Raw genomic sequence first — 27,326 nt, 5'->3', positions numbered from 1 at the left:
GAGGGCAGGGTCACGCTGGCGAACTGGATTCTTACTCTCGCTGCTTATCTTTCAATCAGAGGTGCCTTAGGCTGCCAGCGAGAGGATGGAAAATTGTCAGCAATGAGTTCTGTTCCCTCCTTTCAAACCTGTCACTCTTCCTTTCACAGGCTCTACATTGAAAACGGAGACTTCACAGGGCAGCTTTGAAAACTACGTGGACAATCTGTTTGACCCGGTGTTTTCACACGGGGGAGGGGTGAGTGTAAAGTTATCAGGTGAGCAGGTGGGGTGAGTGTGAACAAATGGCTGAGGTGAATGAATGAGAGCGTGGGTAAGTAGATAGGGTGAGTTGCTGTAGGGAGTGGTGAGGTGAGCATGTGAGGTGTGTGAGTGGGTTAAGTACAGGAATAACTTTAACCCTCGAAAAATGGATTTCGGTCAGGTGGGATTTAAAAGTATTAAAAATCTCTAATCAACCCACCCCACCTTGAACCCTCCCACTTCCAGTTTGAATAGAGGTGGGGCAGAGGACAGGCAATGCACCCTCTACTAGGGGATGGGTCCCTTATTTGGATACTTTGGTGATGGAACGGGCCTCAGAACTTATCTGTGGTGCAGCTTTAATGCTGGCTGGCCAAGTCTCAGGAAACATGTGCTAAAGGGAGGTGACAACTGCTACAAGGAACAGCTGAGTGCCTTTCCAGCACTGCTTGTGGGCTAGGAAGAGCATGAGTGCCTCCCCTTGCTATCCAGGCAAACCCCAATAGTTGGATCCTCCCAACCCACAATCCCATCCCCTCCCAATATCTTCTGCTGCCAGCAATCTGCTGCCCACCCCCAAAATGTTCTCAACAAGCTCCTAGAATTTTGTCCCCTCCTCTCCAAATCCCTCCTGGCCCCCTCATCAATGTCCCCTCCGGACCCCAGATCTCTCCTCCCCTCCTCTTCACTCACTAGTTGTGCCCCGGTGAATCACAATCTGACCAGGAAATAGAGTTCAGAAGTAGTAATCAGTTCCTGGCGTTAAATTCACTGGGACTTGAGGGAAACCCATTCTTCCAGATTTCCCAACTGCAAAACTGCCCTCCACCCGACTGTAAATACCGGGACTAATGAGTGTATGGAGTGAGTGTGAGCGCGTGGATTGATGTTGAATGTGAGCGAGTGGGCTGAGTTTGTGTGGAGTTAGGCGAGTGCAGGGTGAGTGAGTGGATGTGAGTGTGAGGTTGCAGTGTACAGTGATAGTTGTGTCGGTGAGTTTCCGAGCCCCCAGGTTCTAACAGGAATCTTCCAATACACTTTGCAGGAAATGGAGAGGTCGAGGGATCTAAACAGGCAGATGAAAGGAGGAGGTGGAATCGGCCCAACACAGACTGGAGTGTACATGACAACAGGTCTGTTAGTGATAGACCAGCACTTGTCTGTGTCTCTGGACTCATTTCTGTGAGGAGTAGAGGAGGGTGTCTGTTTGTGTTAAGAGGAGTGTCTGGAATATTTAAATGGATTGTGAAGTATTCAACATGGCTGACTGCGAGGTGGGGGATGGGGACAGAGATGAGTGTGAGGCGGGGCCAGGGAGGGAGGCGAGTGTGAGGCGGGGACGGGGAGGGAGGCGAGTGTGAGGCGGGGACGGGGAGGGAGGCGAGTGTGAGGCGGGGACGGGGAGGGAGGCGAGTGTGAGATGGGGACGGGGAGGGAGGCGAGTGTGAGATGGGGACGGGGAGAGAGGCGAGTGTGAGATGGGGACGGGGAGGGAGGCGAGTGTGAGATGGGGGACGGAGGGAGGTGAGTGTGAGGCTGGGGACAGGGAGGGAGGCGAGTGTGAGGCGGGGGACAGGGAGAGAGGTGAGTGTGAGGCTGGGGACAGGGAGGGAGGTGAATGTGAGGTGGGGGACAGGGAGGGAGGTGAGTGTGAGGTGGGGGACAGGGAGGGAGGTGAGTGTGAGATGGGGGACAGGGAGAGAGGTGAGTGTGAGGCGGGGGACAGGGAGGTAGGTGAGTGTGAGATGGGGACAGGGAGGGAGGCGAGTGTGAGGTGGGGGACAGGGAGGGATGTGAGTGTGAGATGGGGGACAGGGAGGGAGGTGAGTGTGAGGCGGGGGACAGGGAGGGAGGTGAGTGTGAGGTGGGGGACAGGGAGGGAGGTGAGTGTGAGGTGGGGGACAGGGAGGGAGGCGAGTGTGAGGCGGGGACAGGGAGGGAGGTGAGTGTGAGGTGGGGGACAGGGAGGGAGGCGAATGTGAGGCGGGGGACAGGGAGGGAGGCGAGTGTGAGGTGGGGGACAGGGAGGGAGGTGAGTGTGAGGTGGGGGACAGGGAGGGAGGCGAATGTGAGGCGGGGGACAGGGAGGGAGGTGAGTGTGAGGTGGGGGACAGGGAGGGAGGCGAATGTGAGGCGGGGACAGGGAGGGAGGTGAGTGTGAGGTGGGGGACAGGGAGGGAGGCGAATGTGAGGCGGGGACAGGGAGGGAGGTGAGTGTGAGATGGAGGGCAGGGAGGGAGGCGAATGTGAGGCGGGGACAGGGAGGGAGGTTAGTGTGAGGTGGGGGACAGGGAAGGAGGTGAGTGTGAGGCGGGGACGGGGAGGGAGGCGAGTGTGAGATGGGGACAGGGAGGGAGGCGAGTGTGAGATGGGGACAGGGAGGGAGGCGAGTGTGAGGCGGGGACAGGGAGGGAGGCGAGTGTGAAGAGTGAGCAGTGTTGTTTAAATCCTGCATATGCCCAGATACTCTCTGAGGTATTAATTGTTATATTTTGTACACAGGTATGCCGATGGCCCCCAACTACTTGATGGGTACGTACAGCACCTGACATTCTGTTCACTTTACTCAGTGTGACTCCTATTGTCTCTGTGAATTCTCTTGGTTTAAATCTTTATGCTTCATTCAATAACCTCCCCACACTCTTGGAGTGCAGCCTTTGGAGTGAGATTTTCCAATCCCGCCTGCTGCCGGGATCGTCCATTCGTGCCAAAAGTCAATGGATTTTTGGCTGGGCCACTGCATCCTCCACGGTGCAATCTGCCATCGCAGGGCTGGAAAATCCCAGCCCTTGTCTGGTAATATACATGGCAGCCACATAATCATTACATACATTGTAGATAAACAACGATCCAATCCTAATATTCCCAGAATCTCTTGTCCCCAGCTTTCTTTGCTCCTCACTTTAGGCCTTCCCTCTGGCAGGCTGCCACACAACAACAAATTACATTTATATAGCTTCTTTAATGGATTAAAAAATCCCAAAGCGCCTCACAGCAGTGTTCACAAACCGTAATTAACACAGAAACAAAGGCCAGATAACCAAAAGCTTGGTCAAAGACTTAGATTTTAGAAGATTCTTTAAGAAGGAGAGGGAAAGAGGGAGAGATGCAAAGAGACAGCATGTTTAGCAGCATGAACAAAAGTTAACACTGACCCCATTAACGCCAGTTAAGGAATCCATTACACTGCACTGTGCTCATGAGAGGCAATTTGCCCTTTATAAGCTGACAGTAAAGTCAGCTGATTGAAGCTGCTTGAAGTCTCCATCACCTGTTTAAAAATTGCAAAGTAATGCAGACTTTGGGCAGCTTCAGTCACCTCCCTGGAATTAAAATCTATAATTTGTTCTGAGACAGAGTCGATAATAAAAAGAAAGACTTGTATTTATTACAAACACCAGACATCTCAAAATGCTTAACAGCCAATGAGGTATTTTGAAGCATAGTCACCATTGTAATGTAGCAGTTAATTTGTGCACAGCAAATCCCCACAAGCAGCAATGTTATGATGATCAGATTTTCTGTTTTTGTGATGTTGATTGAGGATAAATATTGGCCAGGACATGAGGAATAACCCGTCGGCTCTCCTTTGCAAATAGTGCCTTGGGATCTTTCACATCCACATGGGCAGACGGATGGGGCCTTGGTTGAATGTCTCATCCGAAAGACACCTCCGACAGTGCAGCACACCCTCAGTACTGCACTGGAGTGTCAGTGTAGATTTTTGTGCTTATGACTTGAGCCCAGAACCTTGTGATTCTGGGTCGAAAGTGCCACAAACCGTGCCACAGTTGACTCTGGGGTAAATACGTCACCGCAAATATTCAACATTGCACTGTTTAAATGTCCAAAATATCCAGCACACGAAATTACTCATAAATCAACACCTTTGTAATTGGCTTCACTGGAAATGGCAAATAGTGAGCAATAGTCGCCTCATGTAAGTAGTTGTCTATGGTAATTGTGAATGTGTAAGCAGTGGCCTGTACTATAGAGCAAATACTCTCACCCTCAGGAGCATGTAAGGGATGAACATACAAATTGGAATTTTAGACTTTGAACTTAGCTGTGATTGAAGAGTAAAGCCTTCAGCAATGAGCCAGCCATAGGACCCACCAGCTGCATTAAAGCAAACCGAGTGTCCCTATAGTTGGATTAGCACAACAGTGCTAATGTTGGCTAAAGATGTTAAATATTGTGCAAAATGCAATGGTCCATTGACAGTCTTGTGATTGTATAAAACACTTGCTACCTAAACACAATGCTACGAATTTGTCTTGAGTTCATGTGATATCATAGAGTTATTATGTTACAGGAGGAGTGCCCATCAGGTCCTGTACTGTATAAGTTGCTGCGCTGTGCTTACAGCATCCCCCAAGAGGTTATTGTCGGAGGGTCATTTCACCAACACACAGCTGAGACCTGCCGGGTGATCAGATTGGACACTAAACCAGCTGATATAGACAGATTGCTAGTTTCAGGTCCATTTCCCTAGAATCTCACAGCATTCAGCCCATCATGCTTCTGCTGGCTCTTTGAAAGAGTCCAATTAGTCCCACTCCCCTGCTCTCTCCTCAGAGCACTGTAAATTTTCCCTTTTCAAATATTTATCCAATTTGCTCTTGAAGTTACTATTGAATCTGCTTTGATACACTTGCAGTGTTAAAGGATACTAATGAATAAAAAAGCTAGATTACATATTTACAAATGTTATGCATTCTTTGCACACCATGATCTACTCATGTCAAGAGGTTGATTAATTTTGGTTTAGCTTCAGATCAGAATGAACTGACTCAAGAACCTGTCCTGGGCTATTATGTGGCTAATGAGTCAGTGAGTACATTTGACCATTGCCTATCTGCCGTGTATGTTCAGACATGGTTTGCAGAAACTGTATGTCAAAGATACACTTGTAAAGGGTGTGGGGGATGCAGACTTTTTCAAGAATGGAGAGGGTTGCACCACATAAGTATTCATTCTTTTTCTCTCTTGTTCAGGTGCTGCAGCAATGCCACAGATTCCCGCTGTACCTGCTTATCAGACAATGCCTTTAATGCCTGCAATGCAGCCAATGCCTGCAATGCAACAAATACCTGCAATGCAACAAATGCCTGTAATACAAAGTGTTCCTATGATGCAACCAATGGCACCATCAATGCCAGCTCACGGTATGTTACAGCTCTTTCTCAATCACAGCCTGTCTGGCCTCTCTCTATTCTATCAGTACTACTATGGTCAGCGAACATTAGAATGTTCACTGTTGTTCCTCTGAAATTGCAAATATCCTCTCCCTGCTCTCCATATCACCACTGGGTTGAAATCAAAGTCTAAATCCTGGTCTAGAAATTTGATTCCCTGGCCCCTGTTTTCCAGGCACTACATAGATACCATGTTTCTTATATGGTAGCCCAGTAGCACATACTAGTGATGAGCCAGAACAGTACCGCCCTCCGTATTGGTATGGGGAAAAAAGAAGTGTCCAAGGCCTGGGCCTGAAACAGATGTTAGTCTCTTTACAAATGCAAATAAGGGGCCTAACACCTGCTTGAGGCACCATGTACAAAATTGGGATGCCTTGGATCCAGATGGCATTGAGTGGCCTGCATTCAGGAAAATCAGTTCCACATGTGGCCTAACCAGCAGTTTTTAAAGAGACTGTCATTAAGTGAATAAGTGATTAAAAAACACTTACTAGTACTTGGAGCCAGGTTGGGCAGTACCCCTTTTGGGTATCCATTAAAATTACAGGACGCTGATTGCATCTTCCTAATGGGCCCCTTTCTCAATCGCCCTCTTCTCTCGGTCATCCTGCTTTCCTCCCCCTATCCATGTCCTACCCTTCAATCTCCTTCCCTTTCTCTCAAGCTCTAATGTGAAGCTTGTCAGCAGCACAGCAGCCGAAATTCACTCAATTCCTCATCACTATCGATCTGCCCGGGGATGTCCAAATGTCTACAGCTCGCTGCTCTGATATTGAAAAGGCCCAGAGTTTAACAACAGGTGGGTGGGATGATGTCCTTATACCTCTAGGCTACTAACTCATTTTATCACTGGATCTTAAACTGAATAACTCCTTATAGAACTTCCGAAAAGTTCAGGAAGGTTAAAAGAATAAAATCTTCCCTAATCTTTAATGATGGGGAGATAGGAACATAGAAACGTGAAGAAACCATTTAGCCCCTCGACCCTGTTCTGCCATTCAATGTGGTCATGGCTGATCTGTTTAACAAAGTCCATATACCCACCTTTGCCCCGTATTGCTTTTGGGTTAACCTTTGGTTAACAAAAATCCATCAGCCCCAGTTTTTAAATTTACAATTGATCAAGCATCAATTGTCATTTTTGGAAGACAGTTCTAAACTTCTGCCACTTTTTGGGCTAGATTTGATGGAGGAGACAGGGGTCTCGCTCACCAGCTAGAGAGTAGGCGGGAGCCCTACTTTAGAGGAGGGCAGCAGGATTAAGTGCCATTCGGACACTTAACTGGACAGTGATGGACCTTCCCCAGTGACAACTCTGAACAGATCTGCTTGTCATGCTCCACCCATGATGAGCCCCCCTGCCCACATAATTGCCCACTTAGGGGTCTCAGTTGGAGGCAGGTGGGAAGGACATCCACGTGTCTTCCTGTCACAGACATAATTGGGTGGAGACATGAATGCATGAATGAAGCAGAGCCTCCACCTGCTACCCTCACGCTTGATTAAATGCCCCACCACCAAACTGGCCACAGGAGAGGACATTAAATTCTGCCCTGTGTGTGCAGAAGTGTTTCTTAATTTCACTTCTGAAAGGACTAACTTTCTCATTTTTAGGCTATGTCTCCAGTCCTAGACTCTTCAACCAGCAGAAATAATTTTTCTCTATTTACCTGATCTGCTCCTCTTCAATCAAATTGCCCCTTAATCTTATAAATTCCAGGGAATACAACCCCAGTTTGTTTAATCTCTCTTTATAGCTGACCCCTTAGAGTCCAAGTATCGTTCTAGTAAATCTATGCTGCACTCCGTCCCAGGCTAACATATCCTTCCTATGGAGCCCAGAGCTGCTCACAGTATTCTGGGTGTGGTCTAACCAAGGCTTCAGAGAACCAGTGCAGACTCGATGGGCTGAATGGCCTCCTTCTGCACTGTAATGATACTGTGATAGGATAACTGGGGGAGGCAGTGGCATAGTGGTATTGCCACTGGACTAGTATTCCAGAGACCCAGGGTAATGCTCTTGGGATCCGGGTTTGAAATTTGAATTCAGTAAAAAAAAATCTGGAATTAAAAGTCTGATGATGACCATGAAACCATTGCTGATTGTTGTAAAAGCCCATCTGGTTCACTAATGTCCTTTAGGGGAGGAAATCTGCCGTCCTTACCTGGTCTGGCCTACATGTGACTCCAGACCCACAGCAATGAGGTTGACTCTTAAATGCCCTCTGATCAAGGGGAATTAAGGATGGGCAATAAATGCTGGCCTAGCCAGCGACACCCACATCCCATGAACGAATAAAAAAAAAAATCATGACCTGAACCTTGAAGTCAGGCGCGTGCCTGACCTGAACCCACATAAAATTGCACGAAATGACATCGGGCATGCATCCCGACATCTTCGAGCACGCGTGCAATATTGAGGTTGGCAGGTGCCCACAGGAATTGGAGCAGCGACAATTAAAGGACCAATTAAGGTCATTGAAAAGTCTATTGGCCGTGATTTTACATTGCCCGTGTGATTTTTAGCTTGTTGCATGGGCAAAACGGGCCAGCGGATATCACGTTTCAATCATTCCCTCATCCACGAGTGAGATAAAAGGCCCCCGGAGCAGCAGCACTTTCTCTGTCATTGCCAGTCCTTTGCTGTGTGAATACAGAGTTGTCCCAGAGTTCCTTTGCATCTTGTTCGATTGTCAAGCCTGCCTTTCAGCATCTCAGGTCCTCATCTTCCCTGGAAGGTTCCCCTGAGTATTGCAGCACAGTGCTCCTTCATTTTCAAAGCACCGGTCCTCTGCATCCCATCCAGCGTTATGACTGCTCTCCCGCTGACTGGAAAAAATAGCCTCATTATTGCTCCGTCTCCCTGAAGGTCTTTTCCTGCTTTTCCTGGTAACCATCCTCCCCCCACCCCGATCCTGGCCACCCACCCAGGCATATCTTGCCCTACAATGCACTGAGGCCAGTCGTGCTGACATCCCAGCCTTGGCAGGGCAGGTTTCAGTGCCAGTTGGCAATCACACTCTTAGACTGCTGACCGTTCCGAGCAATGGGCACCCGACCAAATTTCTCCGCACAGATCCATGCCATTTCTACACTTACCCTTGCTGACAACAGCAAATCATTGAACCTTTTGTGGCACTGAAGCCACCAGCGGTGCACCACGTCGTGCCCACTGATCTGAGTGGCGACCTCTGTCCAGGCCTTCTTGGTCAGGTGGGGAGCCTTCTCTTGCCGTCCCAGGGCATTAAGATATGCTGCCTGTCACCGACCTCCTCGACCAGCACTTCCAGGCACTCATCTGAGAAACAGGGGGCAGAGTGCCCAACCAACTTGCCCTCCCACCTTCCATGACCACCAAGTGCTGAGGCCATGACTGCACACCAGGACATTTGTTGAACAGCTTCCAGACAGCTCCTTTCGCCTCCCCCACAACTCCTGGCAGCCTTCAGGGAGCTGCCTCTCCTGTTTTTGATACCCCACTGAGTGCCCATTGGACCTGGCACCTGACATGTTCCCACCCCTATGCACGGAAAACACATCTGGCAGTCGCTTTACCCACTGGGTGGGGCTTAATTGGCCACCCAGCGTAAGACCGCGTTCATGGCGCGATCTTGGCCAGGAGAGAGTTTTACATCCGCTTCCAGTCAGGCAAACTTCGGGTGCACCTCGAGGGTAGAATTCAGGCCCATGACTTCTACCCCCTTGTATTTTTTTTATTCATTCATGCGAGTGTCACTGGCTGGGCCAGCATTTATTGCCCATCCCTAATTGCCCTTGAGAAGGTGATGGTGAGCTGCCGTCTTGAACTGCTGCAGTCCATGTGGTGTAGATTCACCCACAGTGCTGTTAGGGAGGGTGTTCCAGGATTTTGACCCTCTGGATATAAAGGCCTGCAATCCATGACCCTTACCTGATCGTTTTCTGTATGTATTTATGACTTTTTAATGATCTATGTATCTACACCCCCAGAATCACTTTGGGTCTCCACTGTTTCAAACTTTTTACTATTTTAAGTCCAAAATGAATGACCTCACATTTGCCTACATTAAAATCCATTTGCCACAGTTTTGCACATTCATTCAAACTATTAAAACCTGTTTGTAGTTTTACACTTCTACCTACACTGTTTACAATGTCACCTATCTTTGTATCGTTGAGAAATCTGGATATGTGGCTTTGTATCCCATCCATGACAGTATCAGTAGGAGTGATCACCGCACAGTCCTCGTGGAGGTGAAGTCCTGCCTTCATGTTGTGGATACCCTCTGTCATGTTGTGTGGCACTGCCACCATGCTAAATGTGATAGATTTTGAACAGGTGTGGCAACTCAAGACTGGGCATCCATGAGGCACTGTGGGCCATCAGCAGCAGATTGTAGTACTCAACTACAATCTGTAACCTCATGTCCAGGCATATGCTCCAGTCTAACATTACCTCCAAGCCAGGGATCAATCCTGGTTCAATGAAGAGTGCAGGCCATCCTCATGCCAGGAACAGCACCAAGCATACCAAAAAAAAGTATGAGTTGTCAACCTGGTGAAGCTACAACACAGGACTACTTGTGTGCCAAACAGTATAAGCAGCAACCAATAGACAGAGTCCAGCGATTCCACAACCAACGGATTAGATCTAAGCTCTGCAGTCCTGCCACATTCAGTCGTGAATGGTGGTGGACAATTAAACAACTCACTGGAGGAGGAGGCTTCACAAATATCCCCATCCTCAATGATGGAGGAGCCCAGCACATCAGTGCAAAAGATAGGGCTGAAGCACTTGCTACAATCTTCAACTAGAAGTGCCAAGTGGGTGATCCATCTCGGCCTCCTCTGGAGGTTCCCAGCATCAGAGATGCCAGTCTTCAGCCAATTCAATTCACTCCACATGATACCAGGAAACAGCTGAAGGCATTGGATACTGCAAAGGCTACGGGCCCTGACAATATTCCGGCAATAGTACTGTAGACCTGTGCTCCAGAATTTGCCACGCCCTGAGCCAAGCTGTTCAGTACAGCTACAACACTGGCAATAACCCAGCAATGTGGAAAATTGCCCAGGTATGTCCCCTACACAAAAAGCAGGACAACCTGGTCAATTACCGCCCCATCAGCCTACCCTCGATCATCAGTAAAGTGATACAAGGAGTCATCAACAGTGCTATCAAGCGGCGCTTGCTTATCAATAACCTGCTCACTGACACTCAGCTTAGGATCACTCAGCCTCTCTCATTACAGCCTTGGTTCAAACATGGACAAAAGAGCTGAACTCCTGAGGTGAGGTGAGAGTGACTGCCTTTACATCAAGGCAGCATTTGACTGAATGTGGCATCAAGGAGCCCTAGAAAAACTGGAGTCGATGAGAATCGGGGGGGAAAACTCTGCACTGGTTGGAGTCATACCTAGCACAAAGGAAGATGGTTGTGGTTGTTGGAGGTCAATCATCTCAGTTCCAGGACATCACTGTAGGAGTTCCTCAGGTAGTGTCCTCAGCCCAACCATCTTCAGCTGCTTCATCATTGACCTTCCTTCCATCATAAGGTCAGAAGTGGGGATGTTTGCTGATTGTTCAGCACCATTCACAACTCCTCAGATACTGAAGCAGTTCATGTCCAAATTCTGCGAGATCTGGACAATACCCAGGCTTGGGTTGACAAGTGGCAAGTAACATTCGCGTTACACAAGTGCCAATTTCAACAAGAGAGAATCTAAACATTGCCCCTTGACATTCAATGATTACCATCGCTGAATCCCGCACAATCACCATCCTGGGGGTTACTATTGACCAGACACTGAACTGGACTAGCCATATAAATATTGTGGCTACAAGAGCAGGTCAGAGACTGGGAATCCTGCGGTGAGTAACTCACCTCTTGACTCCCCAAAATTTGCCTACCATTTACAAGGCACAGTCAGGAGTGTGATGGAATACTCTCCACTTGCCTGGATGAGTGCAGCTTCAACAACATTCAAGAAGCTTGACACAATCCAAGACAAGGTAGCCTGCTTGATTGGCACCCCTTCTGTATTCATTCCCTCCACCACTGACGAATAGTGGCAGCAGTGTGTACCATCTACTAGATGCACTGCAGAAATCACCAATGCTCCTTGGGCAGCACCTTCCAAACCCATGACCATGACTTGAAGGACAAGGGCAGCAGATAGATGGGGACACACCACCTGGAAGTTCCTCTTCAAACCACTCACCATCCTGAATTGGAAATATATTGCTATTCCTTCACTGTCACTGGGTCAAAATCCTGGGACTCCCTCCCTAACAGCACTGTGGGTGTACCTACACCACAGGTACTGCAGCAGTTAAAGAAGGCAGCTCACCACCACCTTCTTGAGGGCCATGAAGGGACAATAAATGCTGCCCTAACCAGTGACGCCCACATCATGTAAATGAATAAAAAAAATCTAAGTCATCAATAAATGCAGTGAATAGTTGAGGCCCCAGCACCGATCCTTGTAGGATACTACTAATTACATCTTGCCCATTAGAGCAGCTGTCCATTATCCCTACTCTCTGTCTCCTATCACTCGAAGAATTTCCTCACCAGATCAATAATTTGTTTTCAATTCTGAGATTCAGCTTTAGCTAATAGGCTCGTATGAGGGTCTATGTCCATTTAAATAACATCCATAGATATTTCCCTGTCCATTACATTTGCCAAAGATTCAAATAGGTTCACCAGGTATGACCTACCTTTTACAAATCCATGCTGGGTCTCTCCAGTCAGCTGAACCTTTAAGATTATCCATCACTCCATCCTTTACTATACAGCCTGATAATTTCCTGGTAACAGATATTAGGCTAACTGGTCTATAATTCTGTGGTTTTCCTTTCTCACCTTTCTTGAATAGCGAAGTAACAAAGTTTCCCAAGCTAAAGGAATGGTTCCAAAATCAAGAGATCTTTGGAAATTTGTAATTGGGGCATCCACAATGTTCTCACTCATTTTCTCTGAAGCCCTGAGATAGGAACCATCTGGTTTGGGGATTTGTTGCTCTTTGTTGTCAATATCTTTTTCAGTACTGTTATTTTGCTTAAATTAATTCATAAGATTCCCAAACCTGATTCAATATTAGTTCCTTTGGGATTTCTGGCCTGCTGACCATTTGTTTTTCCTAACTCGGTGTGGCTCTGTATCCCAGTGCAGCTGGCCTTGGAGCTAGGCTACTTTTAATGTGGACCATTGCGATCCCATGATTCTGCCACAATTCAGCCTCTTCCCCTTTTATGTGTTGGGTTCCATTACCCCCCTGACCCTGATATACGGTGCTAAATATCTCTATCCAGTTCTAAACTTACTACTTGGTGAAGAATTGCCAGTGTTCTGCTTTCTTGCATTCTCTAGATCTTGACCTTTGTCCGTTTGTCCCTCTCTCTATCTCTTACTTTCGGTTCCTTTCCTTCTCTAGGGTTAATCTCTTGCTCAGTTCTGCTCTCACCTGTTGCTCTTCCCTTCCTTTCTCTCTCTTGGTTTTGGCCTGTTTCTGTCTAGCACTTGCTCCTCCAATAATTCCCAAATGTTTAAAAACGAATGCTGACCCCACCTAATCACTGCTTCCTGATTTACGACCACTCCTATTTTACTCTTTTTAACCTTGGTGCTATGAATGGAATAGGGTTTTTGGCCTTTCACCTAGGTTTCTCAATTTAGAAACTGTGTTTTTCAAGGTCTCCCTCAGTTGCAAAAACTTGGTTTATATTCCCTTGAATATAGAAGATTCAGAGGTAATTTGATCAAGTTAATTAAAATATTAAAAAGTTTCAAAAGGGTAGATATACAAAACTTATTTCCTTTAAAAGTGGAATCAAGTACAAGGGGTCAAAACCTTAAAATGATAGCTGGGCCATTTGGGAATGAAATCAGGAAGCACTTTTTTCACACAAAGAGTAATGAGAATCTGGAACTTTGAGCTGAATTTTCACTCCCAAGGTGGGTAGCTCGAGTCAGGAAATTTCCCCACTCAGCGTACCCGGCTTGGGAAAAAGTGCCCCGAATGGTGCGATTTTCACTCCAGTGGACGAGTGCAGGATGGAGTTGGGCCCGCCGTCCCTGGTCTCAGATCGGAGGCAGACACAGGAGTGCCAAGGCAGGCTGTTTTAAAAGTTCTCTTGTACTTGTTCCCGGTTGTTCTGTTAAACATTAGGCCTCTAGCCCTCACCCCTCACACTCTCTCATCCCTCCCCCACCCACTCCATGCCCATACATGCTAACTCATGCCAACCCAGAATTCCATCCAGCCCCAATGGCTTCTCATACTCTCCATGCCAACCCATACCCTCCCACCTACCCCCAATAGCCTCAGATACCCTCCATGCAAACCCATTCCCCCAACCACCCCCAATGGCCCCTCAGATCCAAATGCTAATCCATGTAGGGGGAGATGGTGGGGTAATGGTAATGTCACTGGACTAGTAGCCCTGAGACCCAGGTGAATTCTCTGGTGACATGGGTTCAAATTCCACCATGGCAGCTGGTGAAATTTGAATTCAGAAATAAATCTGATATTGAAAAACTATTCTCAGTAAAGATAACCGTGAAACCAACATCGATTGTCGTAAAAGCCATCTGGTTCACTAATGTCCTTTATGGAAGGAAATCTGCCATTGTTGCCTGGTCTGGACTACATGTGTCTTCAGCCCCACAGCAATGTGGTTGGCTCTTAACTGGCCTCCAAAATGACTGAGCAAGCCACCAAGTTCTAGGGCAATTAGGAATCGGCAACAAATGCTAGCCTCGTCAGTAATGCCCACATTCCATGAAAGAATATAGAAATAAAATGTCCCATCCTTCTCCTTGGCCTGTGCCACTTAGTGCCAACTCATGCCAACCAATGCCTCTCAAATACCACCCTTTACCCTCACACCCTTAATGTAAACTCATCCAGTTTCCACCATAGGCAGATCTCAGGAGCCATGCTGAGATGAAATAAAATTCCAAATATCCCTTACACAGTTAACTATATAAAAAGACCCCCATTCATGAAAGCCCATTTAATACACCTAAATCCCTTAAAATACTTAATTCCTCATAAAAACAACATTTGGTTGCCAAATACGTCTAATTCTTTAATAACCTCTTTGATCTGCCAATCAAACTGTGAATTTACAACCTTCCACTGGAATGATAGGTTGTTGAAAGCAAATACACATTAATAATTCTATAATGATAGCACTTAAGGTTATGTCAACAAACAGCTATTGAAATTGCTAGGACAGTTTCTTTCAACTCTCGCAGACACAGGCAGGCAGTTTTATTTTCAATTTTGAAAGCCTGGTCATTTAAATAACTTGACGACATGATAGTCCTACATAGTTTATCCGTCCATCAAGAGCATTTATAACCTCTCTAAAGATTCATAACTCCCGCACTGCAGGATAAGGCCCTTGCTCCAATGAAAATTGGGGTCTGTTTGAACCTGACACTGAGTTCAAATGGTCCTGCTGAGTTCAGGCTTCCCAAAACTGTGAGTGACATCCCAACCCCATTTCCATCCCCCACCCTCGGCAAAAATAGGATATGTCGGAAATGGGGGCAGGACTTCCAGATCTGGGTCCTGCCTGGCATTTTTGAAGGTTCCCTGGAGTTTCCATGACTCTGAAAATCTGGCTCCATATCTGGCAGTAGTTTCTGGGAGCAAGAATAGATTTGAAGACTGAGATTAATTGTTTTTAATAAGGTAGGGAAATCAAGGGAATTAAAGCAGATAAATGGAGCAGAGGTGCAGATCAGTCATTATTTTATCGAAAGGTGGAACAGGTTCGAAGAGCTGGAAGGACTCTACTTCCCATTGTCCTACATTATGTGCTTGATAATAGTGTGTTACATGTTTTACTAGTTTCCAGTGAATTGTTCATCTCTGATTCGCCCTTTCTCTGCAGCAATAATGATGCCACAGAGCAATGTGTCTCAGATGGCATCTGTGCACCAGACTTCCCAATATCCAAGATCTCATTTCTCCCAGCCTGAAAGTCGGATTGACTCCTCCCAACTAGCAGCTCAGCAGCAGACGTTCATCAACCAGCAGGCGCTCCTATTGGTGAGTGTATAGGTCATACTTAGACCAACCTACTGACAGTTATACAGTGTGAAATGTGTTGGATCGATGGCTGAATGAATCAAGAGATGCATGAACAAGAAACTGTTATACAGACTGGTAGATCTATGCACAGCAAATCTATTTGAAATACAAGCTACATTGCTTACTCCTTGCCATTGTGAGTAAAGGTAGTCCTCGGTGTAGTACTGAGCCAGTCAGACTTGTATAAGACGAAGAACATAACGTAATGAAAAATAGGCCATACAGCCCCTGAGGCTGCTCCACCATTCAATAATATCATGGCTCAATTCCACTTTCCCACCCTATCCCCATATCCCTTGATTCCCATAGTATCCAAAACTTTATTGATCTCAAGCCTGAATGTACTCAGTGCCTGAGCATCCACAGCCTTCTGGGGTAGAGAATTACACAGATTCACAACCTTTGATTGAAGAAAATTCTCTTCATCTCAGTCCAAAATGGTTGACCCCCTATGAGACCGTGACCATCGCCCCCATTCTACACACTGCAGCCAGGTGAAACAGCTTTTACCCTGTCAAGCCCTCTAAGAATGTTATAGCTTTCAAGAGAGATCACCACTCATTTGTCTAAATTCCAGAGAATATAGGCTCAAGATACACAATTCCAGGAATCAATCTAGCGATAATTTTAATCACCTCTATTCACAGAATCACACAGTGCAGAAGAGGCCCTTCAGCCCATCGAGTCTGCACCGACACGTGAGAAACACCTGACCTACCTACTTAATCCCATTTACCAGCACTTGGCCCATAGCCTTGAATGTTATGACATGCCAAGTGCTCATCCAGGTACTTTTTAAAGGATGTGAGGCAACCCACCTACACCACCCTCCCAGGCAGCGCATTCCAGACTGTCACCACCTTCTGGGTAAAAAAGTTTTTCGTCACATCCCCCCTAAACCTCCTGCCCTCACCTTGAACTTGTGTCACCTCGTGACTGACTCTTCAACTAAGGGGAACAGCTGCTCCCTGTCCACCCTGTCCATGCCCCTCATAATCTTGTACATCTCGATCAGGTCTCCCCTCAGTCTTCTCTGCTCCAACGAAAACAACCCAAGTCTATCCAACCTCTCTTCATAACTTAAATGTTTCATCCCAGGCACCATCCTGGTGAATCTCCTCTGCACTCTCCCCAGTACAATCACATCCTTCCTATAATGTGGCGACCAGAACTGCACACAGTACTCCAGCTGTGGCCTCACCAAGGTTCTATACAACTCCAACTGGACCTCTCTACTTTTGTAATCTATGCCTCGATTGATAAAGGCAAGTGTCCCATATGCCTTTTTCACCACCCCACTAGCCAAGCTGTCCCAATACAGGTACAACACTGGCATCTACTTGGCTTCAGAGATCTATGGACACTCACGCCAAGGTCCCTTTGTTCCTCAGAACTTCCTAGTGTCATGCCGTTCATTGAACACTTCCTTGTCAAATTACTCCTTCCAAAGTGTGTCACCTCACATTTTTCAGGGTTAAATTCCATCTGCCACTTATCTGCCCATTTGACCATCCCGTCTATATTTTCCTGTAGCCCAAGACACTCAACCTCACTGTTAACCACCTGGCCAATCTTTGTGTCATCCAATAACCACAGCCATCTTTCCTTTGTGCCAGATATGCCTCCAATGAGTGGGGAGTTTTCCCCTGAGTCCTATTGATTCCAGTTTTGCTAGAGCTCCTTGATGCCACACTCAGTCAAATGCGGCCTTGATGTCAAGGGCAGTCACTCTCACCTCACCTCGGGAGTTCAGCTCTTTTGTCCATGTTTGAATGAAGGCTGTAATGAGGTCAGGAGCTGAGTGGCCCTGGCAGAACCCAAACTGGACGTCAGTGAGCAGTTATTGCTAAGCAAGTGCCACTTAATAGCACTATTGATGGCCCCTTTCATTACTTTACTGATGATGGAGAGTGGACTGATGGGGTGGTAATTGGCCGGGTTGGATTTTGCTTTTTGTATACTGTACATACCTGGGCAATTTTCCACAAAGCCAAGTAGATGCCAGTGTTGTACCTGTATTGGGACAGCTTGGCTAGTGGCGCGGCAAGTTCTGGAGCACAAGTATTCAGTGCTATTGCCAGAATATTGTCAGGGCACATAGCCTTTACAGTATCCAGTGCCTTCAGCTGTTTCTTGATATCATGTGGAGTGAATCGAATTGGCTGAAGACTGGCATCTGTGATGCTGGTTTTTCCAGAGGAGGCCAAAATGGATCATCCACTCGGCACTTCTGGCTGAAGGTTGTAGCAAATGCTTCAGCCTTATCTTTTTCACTGATGTGCTGGGCTCCTCCATCATTGAAGATGGGGATGTTTGTACAGCTTCCTCCTCCAGTGGGTTGTTTAATTGTCCACCACCATTCACAAATGGATGTGGCAGGACTGCAGAGCTTAGATCTGATCCGTTGGTTGTGGGATTGCTTAGCTCTGTGTATCACTTGCTGCTTATGCTGTCTGGCATGCAAGTAGTCGTGTGTTGTAGCTTCACCAGGTTAACACTTCAATTTTAGGTATGCCTGGTGCTGCTCCTGGCATGCCCTCCTGCACTCTTCAATGAACCAGGGTTGATCCCCTGGCTTGATGGTAATGGTGGAATGGGGGATATCCCAGGCCATGAGGTTACAGATTGTGTTCGAGTACAATTCTGCTGCTGCTGATGGCCCACAGCACCTAATGGATGCCCAGTCTTGAGTTGCTAGATCTGTTCGAAATCTATCCAATTTAGCACGATGATAGTGCCACACTACACGATGGAGAGTATCCTCAATGTGAAGGTTAGACTTCGTCTCCAGAACGACTGTGCGGTGGTCACTGCTACCGATACTGTCATGGACAGATGCATCTGCAGCAGGCTGGTGAGGATGAGGTCATGTATGTTTTTCCCTCTTGTTGGTTCCCTCACCACTTGCTGCAGACCTGATTTAGCAGCAATGTCATTTAGGACTCAGCCAGCTCAGTCAGGAGTGGTGCTAACGAGCTACTCTTGGTGATGGCATTGAAGTCCCCCATCCAGAGTACATTCTGCACCCTTGCCGCCCTCAGTACTTCCTCCAAGTGGTGTTCATCCATGTGGTAATCAGCAGGAGGTTTCCTTGCCCCTTTTTGACCTGATGCAATGAAACTTTATGGGGTCCAGAGTCAATGTTGAGTACTCCCAGAGCAAGTTCCTCCTGACTGTATACCACTGTGCCGCCACCTCTGCTGGGTCTGTCCTGCCGGTGGGACAGGACATACCCAGGGATGGTGATGGTGGTGTCTGGGACATTATCTGTAAGGTATGATTCCGTCAGAATGACTATGTCAGGCTTGACTGGTCTGTGAGACAGCTCTCCCAATTGTGGCAGCTAGCCACCAGATGTTAGTAAGGAAGACTGCAGGGTCAACAGAGATTGCCGTTGTTGTTCAGGTGGCTAGGCCAATGCCAGGTGGTCCGTCCGGTCTCATTCCTTTTCTGTGGCTTTGTAGCAGTTTGATATAACTGAGTGGCTTGCTAGGCCATTTCAGAGGGCAGTTATGAGTCAACCGCATTGCTGTGGGTCAGGAGTCACATGTAGGCCAGACCAGGTAAGGACGACAGATTTCCTTCCCTAAAGAACATTAGTGAACCAGATGGGCTTTTACAACAATCGACAGATTTTTATTGAATTCAAATTCCACCACCTGTGGTGGTGGGATTTAAACCCAGGTCCGCAGAGCATTACCCTGGGTCTCTGGGTTACTAGTCCAGCGGCAATACCACTACACCTTCAACTCCCCTCAAGTAGAGAGAAACAGAGTTAACTTTTCAGGTTAATGACCTATCATCAGAACCCCTCGAAAGAGGAAATCTCTGCTCAAAGCAGAGTTGGGAAAGGGATTTGAACCCTAGACCTACAGATTAAAAGCCTTATGCTCTACTAATGGAGTTATCTGGGCTCCATCCCTAAGCTGTGCTGAGTTAGTTGATGTCAGCCAAGACAGTTATAGGGATGCTACAACTGGCTTTTGTGTTTCTGGGAAAGTGCAGAGAAAATCAGCCAGGATTCCTGTTCCTGTTCATGTGAATGTGTGCACTCAAATACATACGAGGCCATTTGCCCCATCATGCTTGTGCTGACTGAAAGTGTTATCCATTCGCCCCACCCTCTTACAAATTTTTCCCCTTCAATTATTGGTCCAATTACCTTTTGAAAATTACAATTGAATCTGCTTTCATTGCCCTTTCTGGCAGCACACCAGTGCTGAAACCCTTATATAATCCTTTATCACTTGAGCCCTGATCAAAATAACTCATCCCTTCACGGCCTCCCAAGTCCCATTCTTCACAAATTGCACCTCATGAAGTCTCAGTTGCCTGCCTCCAATCCTGCGCTGTCCCATCTCCCTATTGCCATTGCCCTTACCAACCTTTGCAGGATCCCCAGTCCATAAGGCATGATCTTTGTTTACAAATCCTTCCATAGCCTCATCCCTCCCTCCCCCGTTGATAACACCCTTCAGCCTTATGTTCCTGTACTTGCCCTCTGCTTCTGCGACTCAGGGTTCCTTTGCATCTCCCTCTACTCCTCCATTGGCAGCAGAACCTTCTTTCTGGAACTTTTTCCAAAAGGCCCTACCCCCTCCCCCTGCCTTACTGTCTCTCTCCCTGCCCCCAAAAGCCTCCTTAAACTTCACCTCTTTATCTTTCCTTCAGTCACCACCTCTAATTCTTCTCCCACAGCTGCTCAGTGTCCAATTTGATTTTGATTATTTACCTTCATGACGGACTTTAGGATGTTGTATTTATATTAAAATTACTTTGTCAGCACAAGTATTTCATGTGAAGTGTTCTCGTGGGTTCTAGCGCATGTCTGACATCAGGCTGAACAAAAATCACCTGTTAACAACTAAATATTGTCCAGCTCTATTATTAAGTACAGCTAAAGGTTAGTTTTCTGCTAGGAATCCCTGCAGTGGAGTCATTTATTCATTAATGCCCAGTGTTGAGCAACATTTATCTGATATAAAGTGTTTCCTTTCCCCAGGCCCAGCAAATGACTAATCAGGCCATGTCAATTAGTCAGCAACAACAGCAGGAGCAACAGCAGAAGAAACAGCAGAAGAGACCTCAGGAGCAAAGGGAGGAGCGACAGCCTGTCCCTGAAACTCCAAAAGCCACACTCCCACCAAAAACCAACACTAAACCCACCCTGCCTGCTCCATCCCAACAACCGAAAAAGGCCAGTGTGAAGAAGGAGCCTCTTGTTAATGAAGATCTCCCCAAAGAAAAAGAAGTGCCTCCTCGGGACATGGTATTTATTTTTATCATGTTATTCTTCCCACTCTTTTGTCTCAGATAGCAGTCCAGCAGAATTGGATCTCAGCATGACTTGCTCTTTCGCTCGAGGATTTAAGATAACAAGAACTGGGTTTGGATCTGAATCATTCCTGGAACTTGAGAAACAGGTCAGCCGGGCCTAAATATGGCCTCAGTCTATCTTCCTCCATGAGCTGAGGGAGTAGGAGAGTCAATTTTCCTACTTTGTCAAGTAGCTCTTGATGTTAATGGGCCATATTAGTGTGTTTCTGAGGTACACCATGCTATTAATTTATTTTTTGTATAAACTAAGTGCATTAGGATAACAGTGAGGTAAGGCATTGTTTTAGCAAATAGTAGGCAGAATTTCATGAAAGTAAATTGATTCTTTAGTAACCTTTGTTGATTGATGTGTCAGGAAAGAATACATTTATAAAAGACAGTGTCAGCCATGGTAGTATATTCAGTGGTAGCATTCTCACCTTTAACTTAGAAGATCATGGGTCAACCCACCCCCCACTCCAAAGACTTGAGCACAAAATCTAGGTGCTAGCGTTTCAGTGCAGTAACGAGGGAGTGCTTCATTGTCAGAGGCGCTGTCTTTCAGCTAAACCAAATCTCTGTCTGTCTGTAGATATAAAAGATCCTGTGACACCATTTCACAGAGGTGGTTTTCTGCAGCCCTGGTCAATAATTATGCCACATCTAACATCGTTAAAACCGATTATTTGGTCATTATCACATTGCTGTTTGTGGGATCTTACCATGTCCAAATTGGGTGCTGTATTTCCTAAATCATGACAGCAGCCGTACTGCAAAAGATTTCATTGGCTGCAAAGTGCTTTGGGGTGTCCTGAAGAGATGAAAGGTCTACACAGATGCAAGTTTTTTCTTTCTGAAAAAGCCCAAGTCTTGTAAGAGTTAAATTTCTCACCTTTGAGACACAGCTTCATTTTCTTTTTCATCTCTCTGGCTTCAGATTGTCAGAAGAATGGTTATTTTATAATATCAGGTGACTTCTCTCCATAGGATGTCCAGGCTGCAGACAATGATATCACTGAGGAGTTGGCCTTGGAGCAAGCTGAATCTTTTCAGCAGAAACGAAAATTCTTCCAGAAGTTGGGTAAGAATTTGAAACACAAGTAGGCCATTCAGCCCATTACGCCTATTCTACTATTCAGTTAAATGATGGCTGATCTGGGTCATAACTGCTTTTATCCAGTTGGTTCCATAACCCTTAATACCTTTACCCAACAAAAATCTACCAATCTTGGTTTTGATTTTTTGAGTTGACCTTGATGCGGGAAAGAGTTCTAGATTTCCACCACCCTAAGAAGTGCTTACTGAAATCCTCTGAACAGTTTAGCTCAAATTTTAAGGTTATGCCTTCTCGTTCTGGACTCCCCCAACCAGAGGAAATAATTTCTCCCTATCTTCCCTATGAAATGTTTTAACCATGTTAAACATCTCAAATTGCTCAATCCTTAATCCTCTACACTCAAGTAAATACAAGCCTAGTCTATGTATGATGTCCTCATAAGTTAACCATTTTAGAATCACACCAGGTATCACAGAAATGTTACAGCACAGAAGGAGGCCATTTGGCCCATTGTGTCTGCACTGGCTCTCCGAATGTGCAATTCACTTATTACCATTCTCCCGCCTTCTCCCCATAACCCTGCACGTTCTTCCTGTTCAGATAACAGTCTAATTCCCTTCAGAATGATTCAATTGATCTTGCCTCCATCTCACACTCAGGCAGTGTGAAAAGTTTTTCCTCATGCCGCTTTGCTTCTTTCACCAATTACTTCAAATCTGGGCCCTCTCATTCTCAATCCTTTCACAAGGGGGAACACTTTTTCTCAATCTATTCTGTCTATATCCCTATGATTTTGAATACCACTATCAAATCTCCTCTCAGCCTTCTCCTCAAAGGAAAACAGCCCAAACCTCTCCAATCTATCTTCATAACTGAACCTCCTCACCCCTGGAACCATTCTTGTGAATGTTTTCTGTACTCAGTCCAATGCCTTCACATCCTTCCTAAAGTGCAGTGCCCAGAACTGGGGGCAGTGCTCCAGATGAGGGAAAGCTTGTACCCTATGTTCCTATTAATAAAGCCTAGGATACAGTTTGCTTTATTACTCACCCTCCCAACCTCTCCTGCCACATTCAGTGACTTATACACATGTACACCCAGGTTCCTCTGCACCTACACCCCAATAGAATTGTGCCCTTTATTTTACATTGTCTCTCCATGTTCTTCCTACCAAACTGAAACACTTCACCTTTCTCCGTATTGAACTTCATCTGCCACCTGTCCACCCATTCCACCAACTTGTCTATGTCCTGTTGAAGTTCTACACTATCCATAGAATCATAGAAAAGTTACAGCACAGAAGGAGGCCATTCGGCCCATCTTATCCATGCCAGCCCGAGGACACTCAAGTGCCCTTTCTAATCCCACCTTCCTGCACCCGGCCCATAGCCATGCAGCTTACAGGACTTAAGGTGCAGGTCCTGGTACTTTTTAAAAGAGTTTAGAGTTTCTGCCTCCACCACCAACTTGGGCAGCGAATTCCAGACACCCACTACCCTCTGCATAAAAAAGTTCTTCCTCGTGTCCTTCTGCCACTTATCTTGAATCTATGTCCCGTGGTTCTAGAATTCTCCACCAAGGGAAACAATTTTATCCTGTCCACTCTATCTATTCCCCTCATAATTTTGTACACCTCAATCAAGTCACCTCTCAGCCTTCTTTGTTCGAAGGAAAATAACCCCAACCTATCCAATCTCTCCTCGTAGCTACACTTTCCTAACCCTGGCAACATTCTTGTAAACCTCCTCTGCACTCTCTCCAGAGCTATTTCGTCCTTCCTGTAACGTGGTGAGCAGAACTGCACACAATACTCCAGTTGTGGCCTCACCAATGTTTTATACAATTCAAACATTATATCTTTACTTTTATATTCTATACCTCTGCCAATGAAGGAGAGCATTCCATATGCCTTCTTTACAACCTTGTCTACTTGAACTGCTGCCTTCAGGGACCTGTGCACTTGTACACCCAAGATCTCTCACTTCATCTACCCCTCTTAGTATATTCCCATTTATTGTGTAATCCCTGTAACTGTTTGACCTCCTTAAATGTATGACCTCACACTTCTCTATGTTAAAATCCATCTGCCACTTTACCGCCCACGCCACCAACCCATCTATATCATCTTGGAGATTATGGCTATCCTCTATACTATCCACTACTCGGCCAATCTTTGTGTCATCTGCAAATTTCCCAATCGTGCCCCCCACGTTCACGTCCAAATCGTTAATATATAACACAAACAGCAAGGGTCCTAACACCGAGCCCTGTGGAACACCTCTTGAGACAACTTTCCATTCGCAAGGGCATCCATCGACCATTGCCCTTTGTTTCCTGTTTCAAAGCCAACCTTTTATCCAGTTTACCACATTACCCTGAATCCCATGGGCTTTTACTTTCCTGACCAATCTGCCATGTGGGACCTTGTCAAATGCCTTGCTAAAATCCATGTACACAACATCCAGTGCACTACCTTCATCAACCTGCTCAAAGAATTCAGTCAAATTTGTGAGGGAAGACCTTCCTTTAACAAATCCATGCTGACCATCCCTGACTAGTCCATGCCTTTCCATATGACAGTTAATCCTATCTCTCAGGATTGATTCTACTAATTTGCTCACCGCCGATGTAAGACTAACTGGCCTATAATTGTTTGGCCTTTCCTTTGATCCCTTTTTAAACAATGAAACTACGTTTGCATTTCTTCAGTCCTCCGGTACCTCCCCTGTATCTAGTGAAGATGGAAAATCATCCTCAGAGCATCTGCTATCTCCACCCTGACTTCCTTCAGCAGCCTCGGAAACAATCCATCTGGTCCTGGTGACTTGTCAACTTTCAAGGATTTCAACCCTTCGAGTACTTCCTCTCTCTTTATGACTATCCCTTCCAATATCTCACAGGGTTCCTCCTGGACTATTATATCTACATCCTCCCTTTCCTTTGTAAACACGGAGACAAAATATTCATTCAAAACCCTTCCCACAGCCTCTGCATCTACACACAAGTTTCCATCTTCATCTCTGATAGGTCCCACTTTTTCCTTAACTAACCTTTTAGCATTAATGTATTGGTAAAACATCTTTGGGTTATCTTTAACTTTACTTGCTAATCTTTTTTTATGCCCTCTCTTTGACTTCCTTATTTTCTTTTTCACTTCGTCCCTGCACTTCCTATATTTGTCTTGGCTATCTGCAGTGCTTAGTTCTTTGTGCCTATCGTACGCTTTCTTTTTCTGTTTGATCTTCCCCTGTATTCCTCTAGACTACCAAGGGGGTCTAGATTTGGCAGTACCACTCTTATTTTTGTAGGGGACATGTCTACTTTGTACAATTAGGATCTCGCTTTTTAGTGCTTCCCACTGGTTTTCCACTGTTTTATCCTCCAGCAGTGCTGTCCAGTCCACCTCAGCCAAGTCCCTTCTCATTTTTGCAAAATTTGCCTTCCCCCCAGTTCAAGACTTTTACTCCTGCCTTAACTCTATCCTTTTCCATGGTAATGCTAAATCTAACTAAATTGTGATCACTGGCCCCGATATGGTTGCCAATTGTCACTTCACCCACTTGCCCTTCTTCGTTCCCCAAGACTAGGTCTAGAATTGCATCTCCTCTCATTGGGTTTGCCACTAATTGGTTGAAAAAATTTTCCTGGACACACTGCATGAATTTTTCTCCCTCAGTGCCCCTTATATTGTTTGAATCTCAGTTGATATTAGGATATCTCCTACTATTATAGCCCTCTTTTTCTTACAAGCAGAAATTTGCCTACATATTTGTTCTTCTATCCCTCTTTCACTATTTGGGGGTCTGTAGTATACTCCCAGTAGTGTGACTGCCCCTTTTTTATTTCTAAACTCAATCCATAAAGCCTTGTTTGTGGACCCATTTAGTATATCATCCCTTCTCACAACTGGAACTTATTCTTTAACCATTAGTGCTACCCCCCCTCCTTTTTTATCTCCTACTCTATCGTGTCTGGAGACTCTATAACCAGGGATATTTAGCTGCCAGTTTTGTCCCTCCTTTAGCCAGGTCTCCATTATGGCAATGACATCCTGCTGCCATGTGTCTACCTATACCCTTAACTCATCTACCTTGTTTGTAATACTCCTTGCATTGAAGTATAAACAGTTTAACCCCGTCAATTTCCCTTGCTGGACACTTTTTAAACTTTAACAGAATTACCTGGAAAAACTCAGCAGGTCTGGCAGCATCGGTGGAGAAGAAAAGAGTTGACGTTTCGAGTCCAATGACCCTTCAACAGAACTGAGTGTAGTTAGGAGAGGGGTGAAATATAAGCTGGTTTAAGGTCGGGGGTGGGGTGGGGGGGGGGGGGCGGGGAGAGAAGTTGAGGGTGGGGTGGTTGTAGGGACAAGCAAGCAGTGATAGGAGCAGAGAATCAAAAGATGTCACAGACAAAAGGATCAAAGAGATGTTGAAGGTGGTGATATTATCTAAGAGAATGTGCTAATTAAGAATGGATGGCAGGACACTCAAGGTACAGCTCTAGTGGGGGTGGAGTGGAAAGATTGACAAGGTATTAGTTGTAGATTTAAAAATAATGGAAGTAGGTGGGACAAGAAAAATCTATATAAATTATTGAAAAAAACAAAAGGGAGGGGGAAGAAACGGGGTGGGGATGAGGGGAGGGAGTTTAAGATCTAAAGTTGTTGAATTCAATATTCAGCCCGGAAGACTGTAAAGTGCCTAGTCGGAAGATGAGGTGCTGTTCCTCCAGTTTGCGTTGGGCTTCACTGGAACAATGCAGCAAGCCAAGGACAGACATGTGGGCAAGAGAACAGGGTGGAGTGTTAAAATGGCAAGCGACAGGGAGGTTTGGGTCTTTCTTGCGGACAGACCGCAGGTGTTCTGCAAAGCGGTCGCCCAGTTTGCGTTTGGTCTCTCCAATGTAGAGGAGACCGCATTGGGAGCAACGAATGCAGTAGACTAAGTTAGGGGAAATGCAAGTGAAATGCTGCTTCACTTGAAAGGAGTGTTTGGGCCCTTGGACGGTGAGGAGAGAGGAAGTGAAGGGGCAGGTGTTGCATCTTCTGCGTGGGCATGGGGAGGTGCCATAGGTGGGGGTTGAGGAGTAGGGGGTGATGGAGGAGTGGACCAGGGTGTCCCGGAGGGAACGATCCCTACAGAATGCCGCCAGTGGGGGTGAAGGGAAGATGTGTTTGGTGGTGGCATCATGCTGGAGTTGGCGGTAAATGGCGGAGGATGATCCTTTGAATGCGGAGGCTGGTGGGGTGATAAGTGAGGACAAGGGGGACCCTATCATGATTCTGGGAGGGAGGAGAAGGCGTGAGGGCGGATGCGCGGGAGATGGGCCGGACACGGTTGAGGGCCCTGTCAACGACCGTGGATGGAAAACCTCGGTTAAGGAAGAAGGAGGACATGTCAGAGGAACTGTTTTTGAAGG

General features: G+C 46.3%; 1 protein-coding gene across 1 annotated transcript in view; it reads left to right on the top strand.

The window, feature by feature from the left end:
• The window catches only part of myo15b (myosin XVB), a 461,255-nt gene that overhangs the window by 301,952 nt on the left and 131,977 nt on the right, over positions 1-27,326 (top strand). The window contains exons 35-41 of the mRNA XM_078529125.1: positions 150-238; positions 1,289-1,376; positions 2,746-2,775; positions 5,241-5,411; positions 6,133-6,243; positions 15,333-15,490; positions 20,535-20,801. Coding sequence (XP_078385251.1) covers positions 150-238; positions 1,289-1,376; positions 2,746-2,775; positions 5,241-5,411; positions 6,133-6,243; positions 15,333-15,490; positions 20,535-20,801 — 914 coding nt within the window. The remainder of the gene's footprint in view (positions 1-149; positions 239-1,288; positions 1,377-2,745; positions 2,776-5,240; positions 5,412-6,132; positions 6,244-15,332; positions 15,491-20,534; positions 20,802-27,326) is intronic.

The sequence above is a fragment of the Cetorhinus maximus genome, chromosome 24, assembly GCF_964194155.1.
Source record: "Cetorhinus maximus chromosome 24, sCetMax3.hap1.1, whole genome shotgun sequence".
Taxonomy (NCBI): domain Eukaryota; kingdom Metazoa; phylum Chordata; class Chondrichthyes; order Lamniformes; family Cetorhinidae; genus Cetorhinus; species Cetorhinus maximus.
Note: the sequence above shows the minus strand (reverse complement) of the source record. Positions and strands in the feature narration are given on the sequence as shown.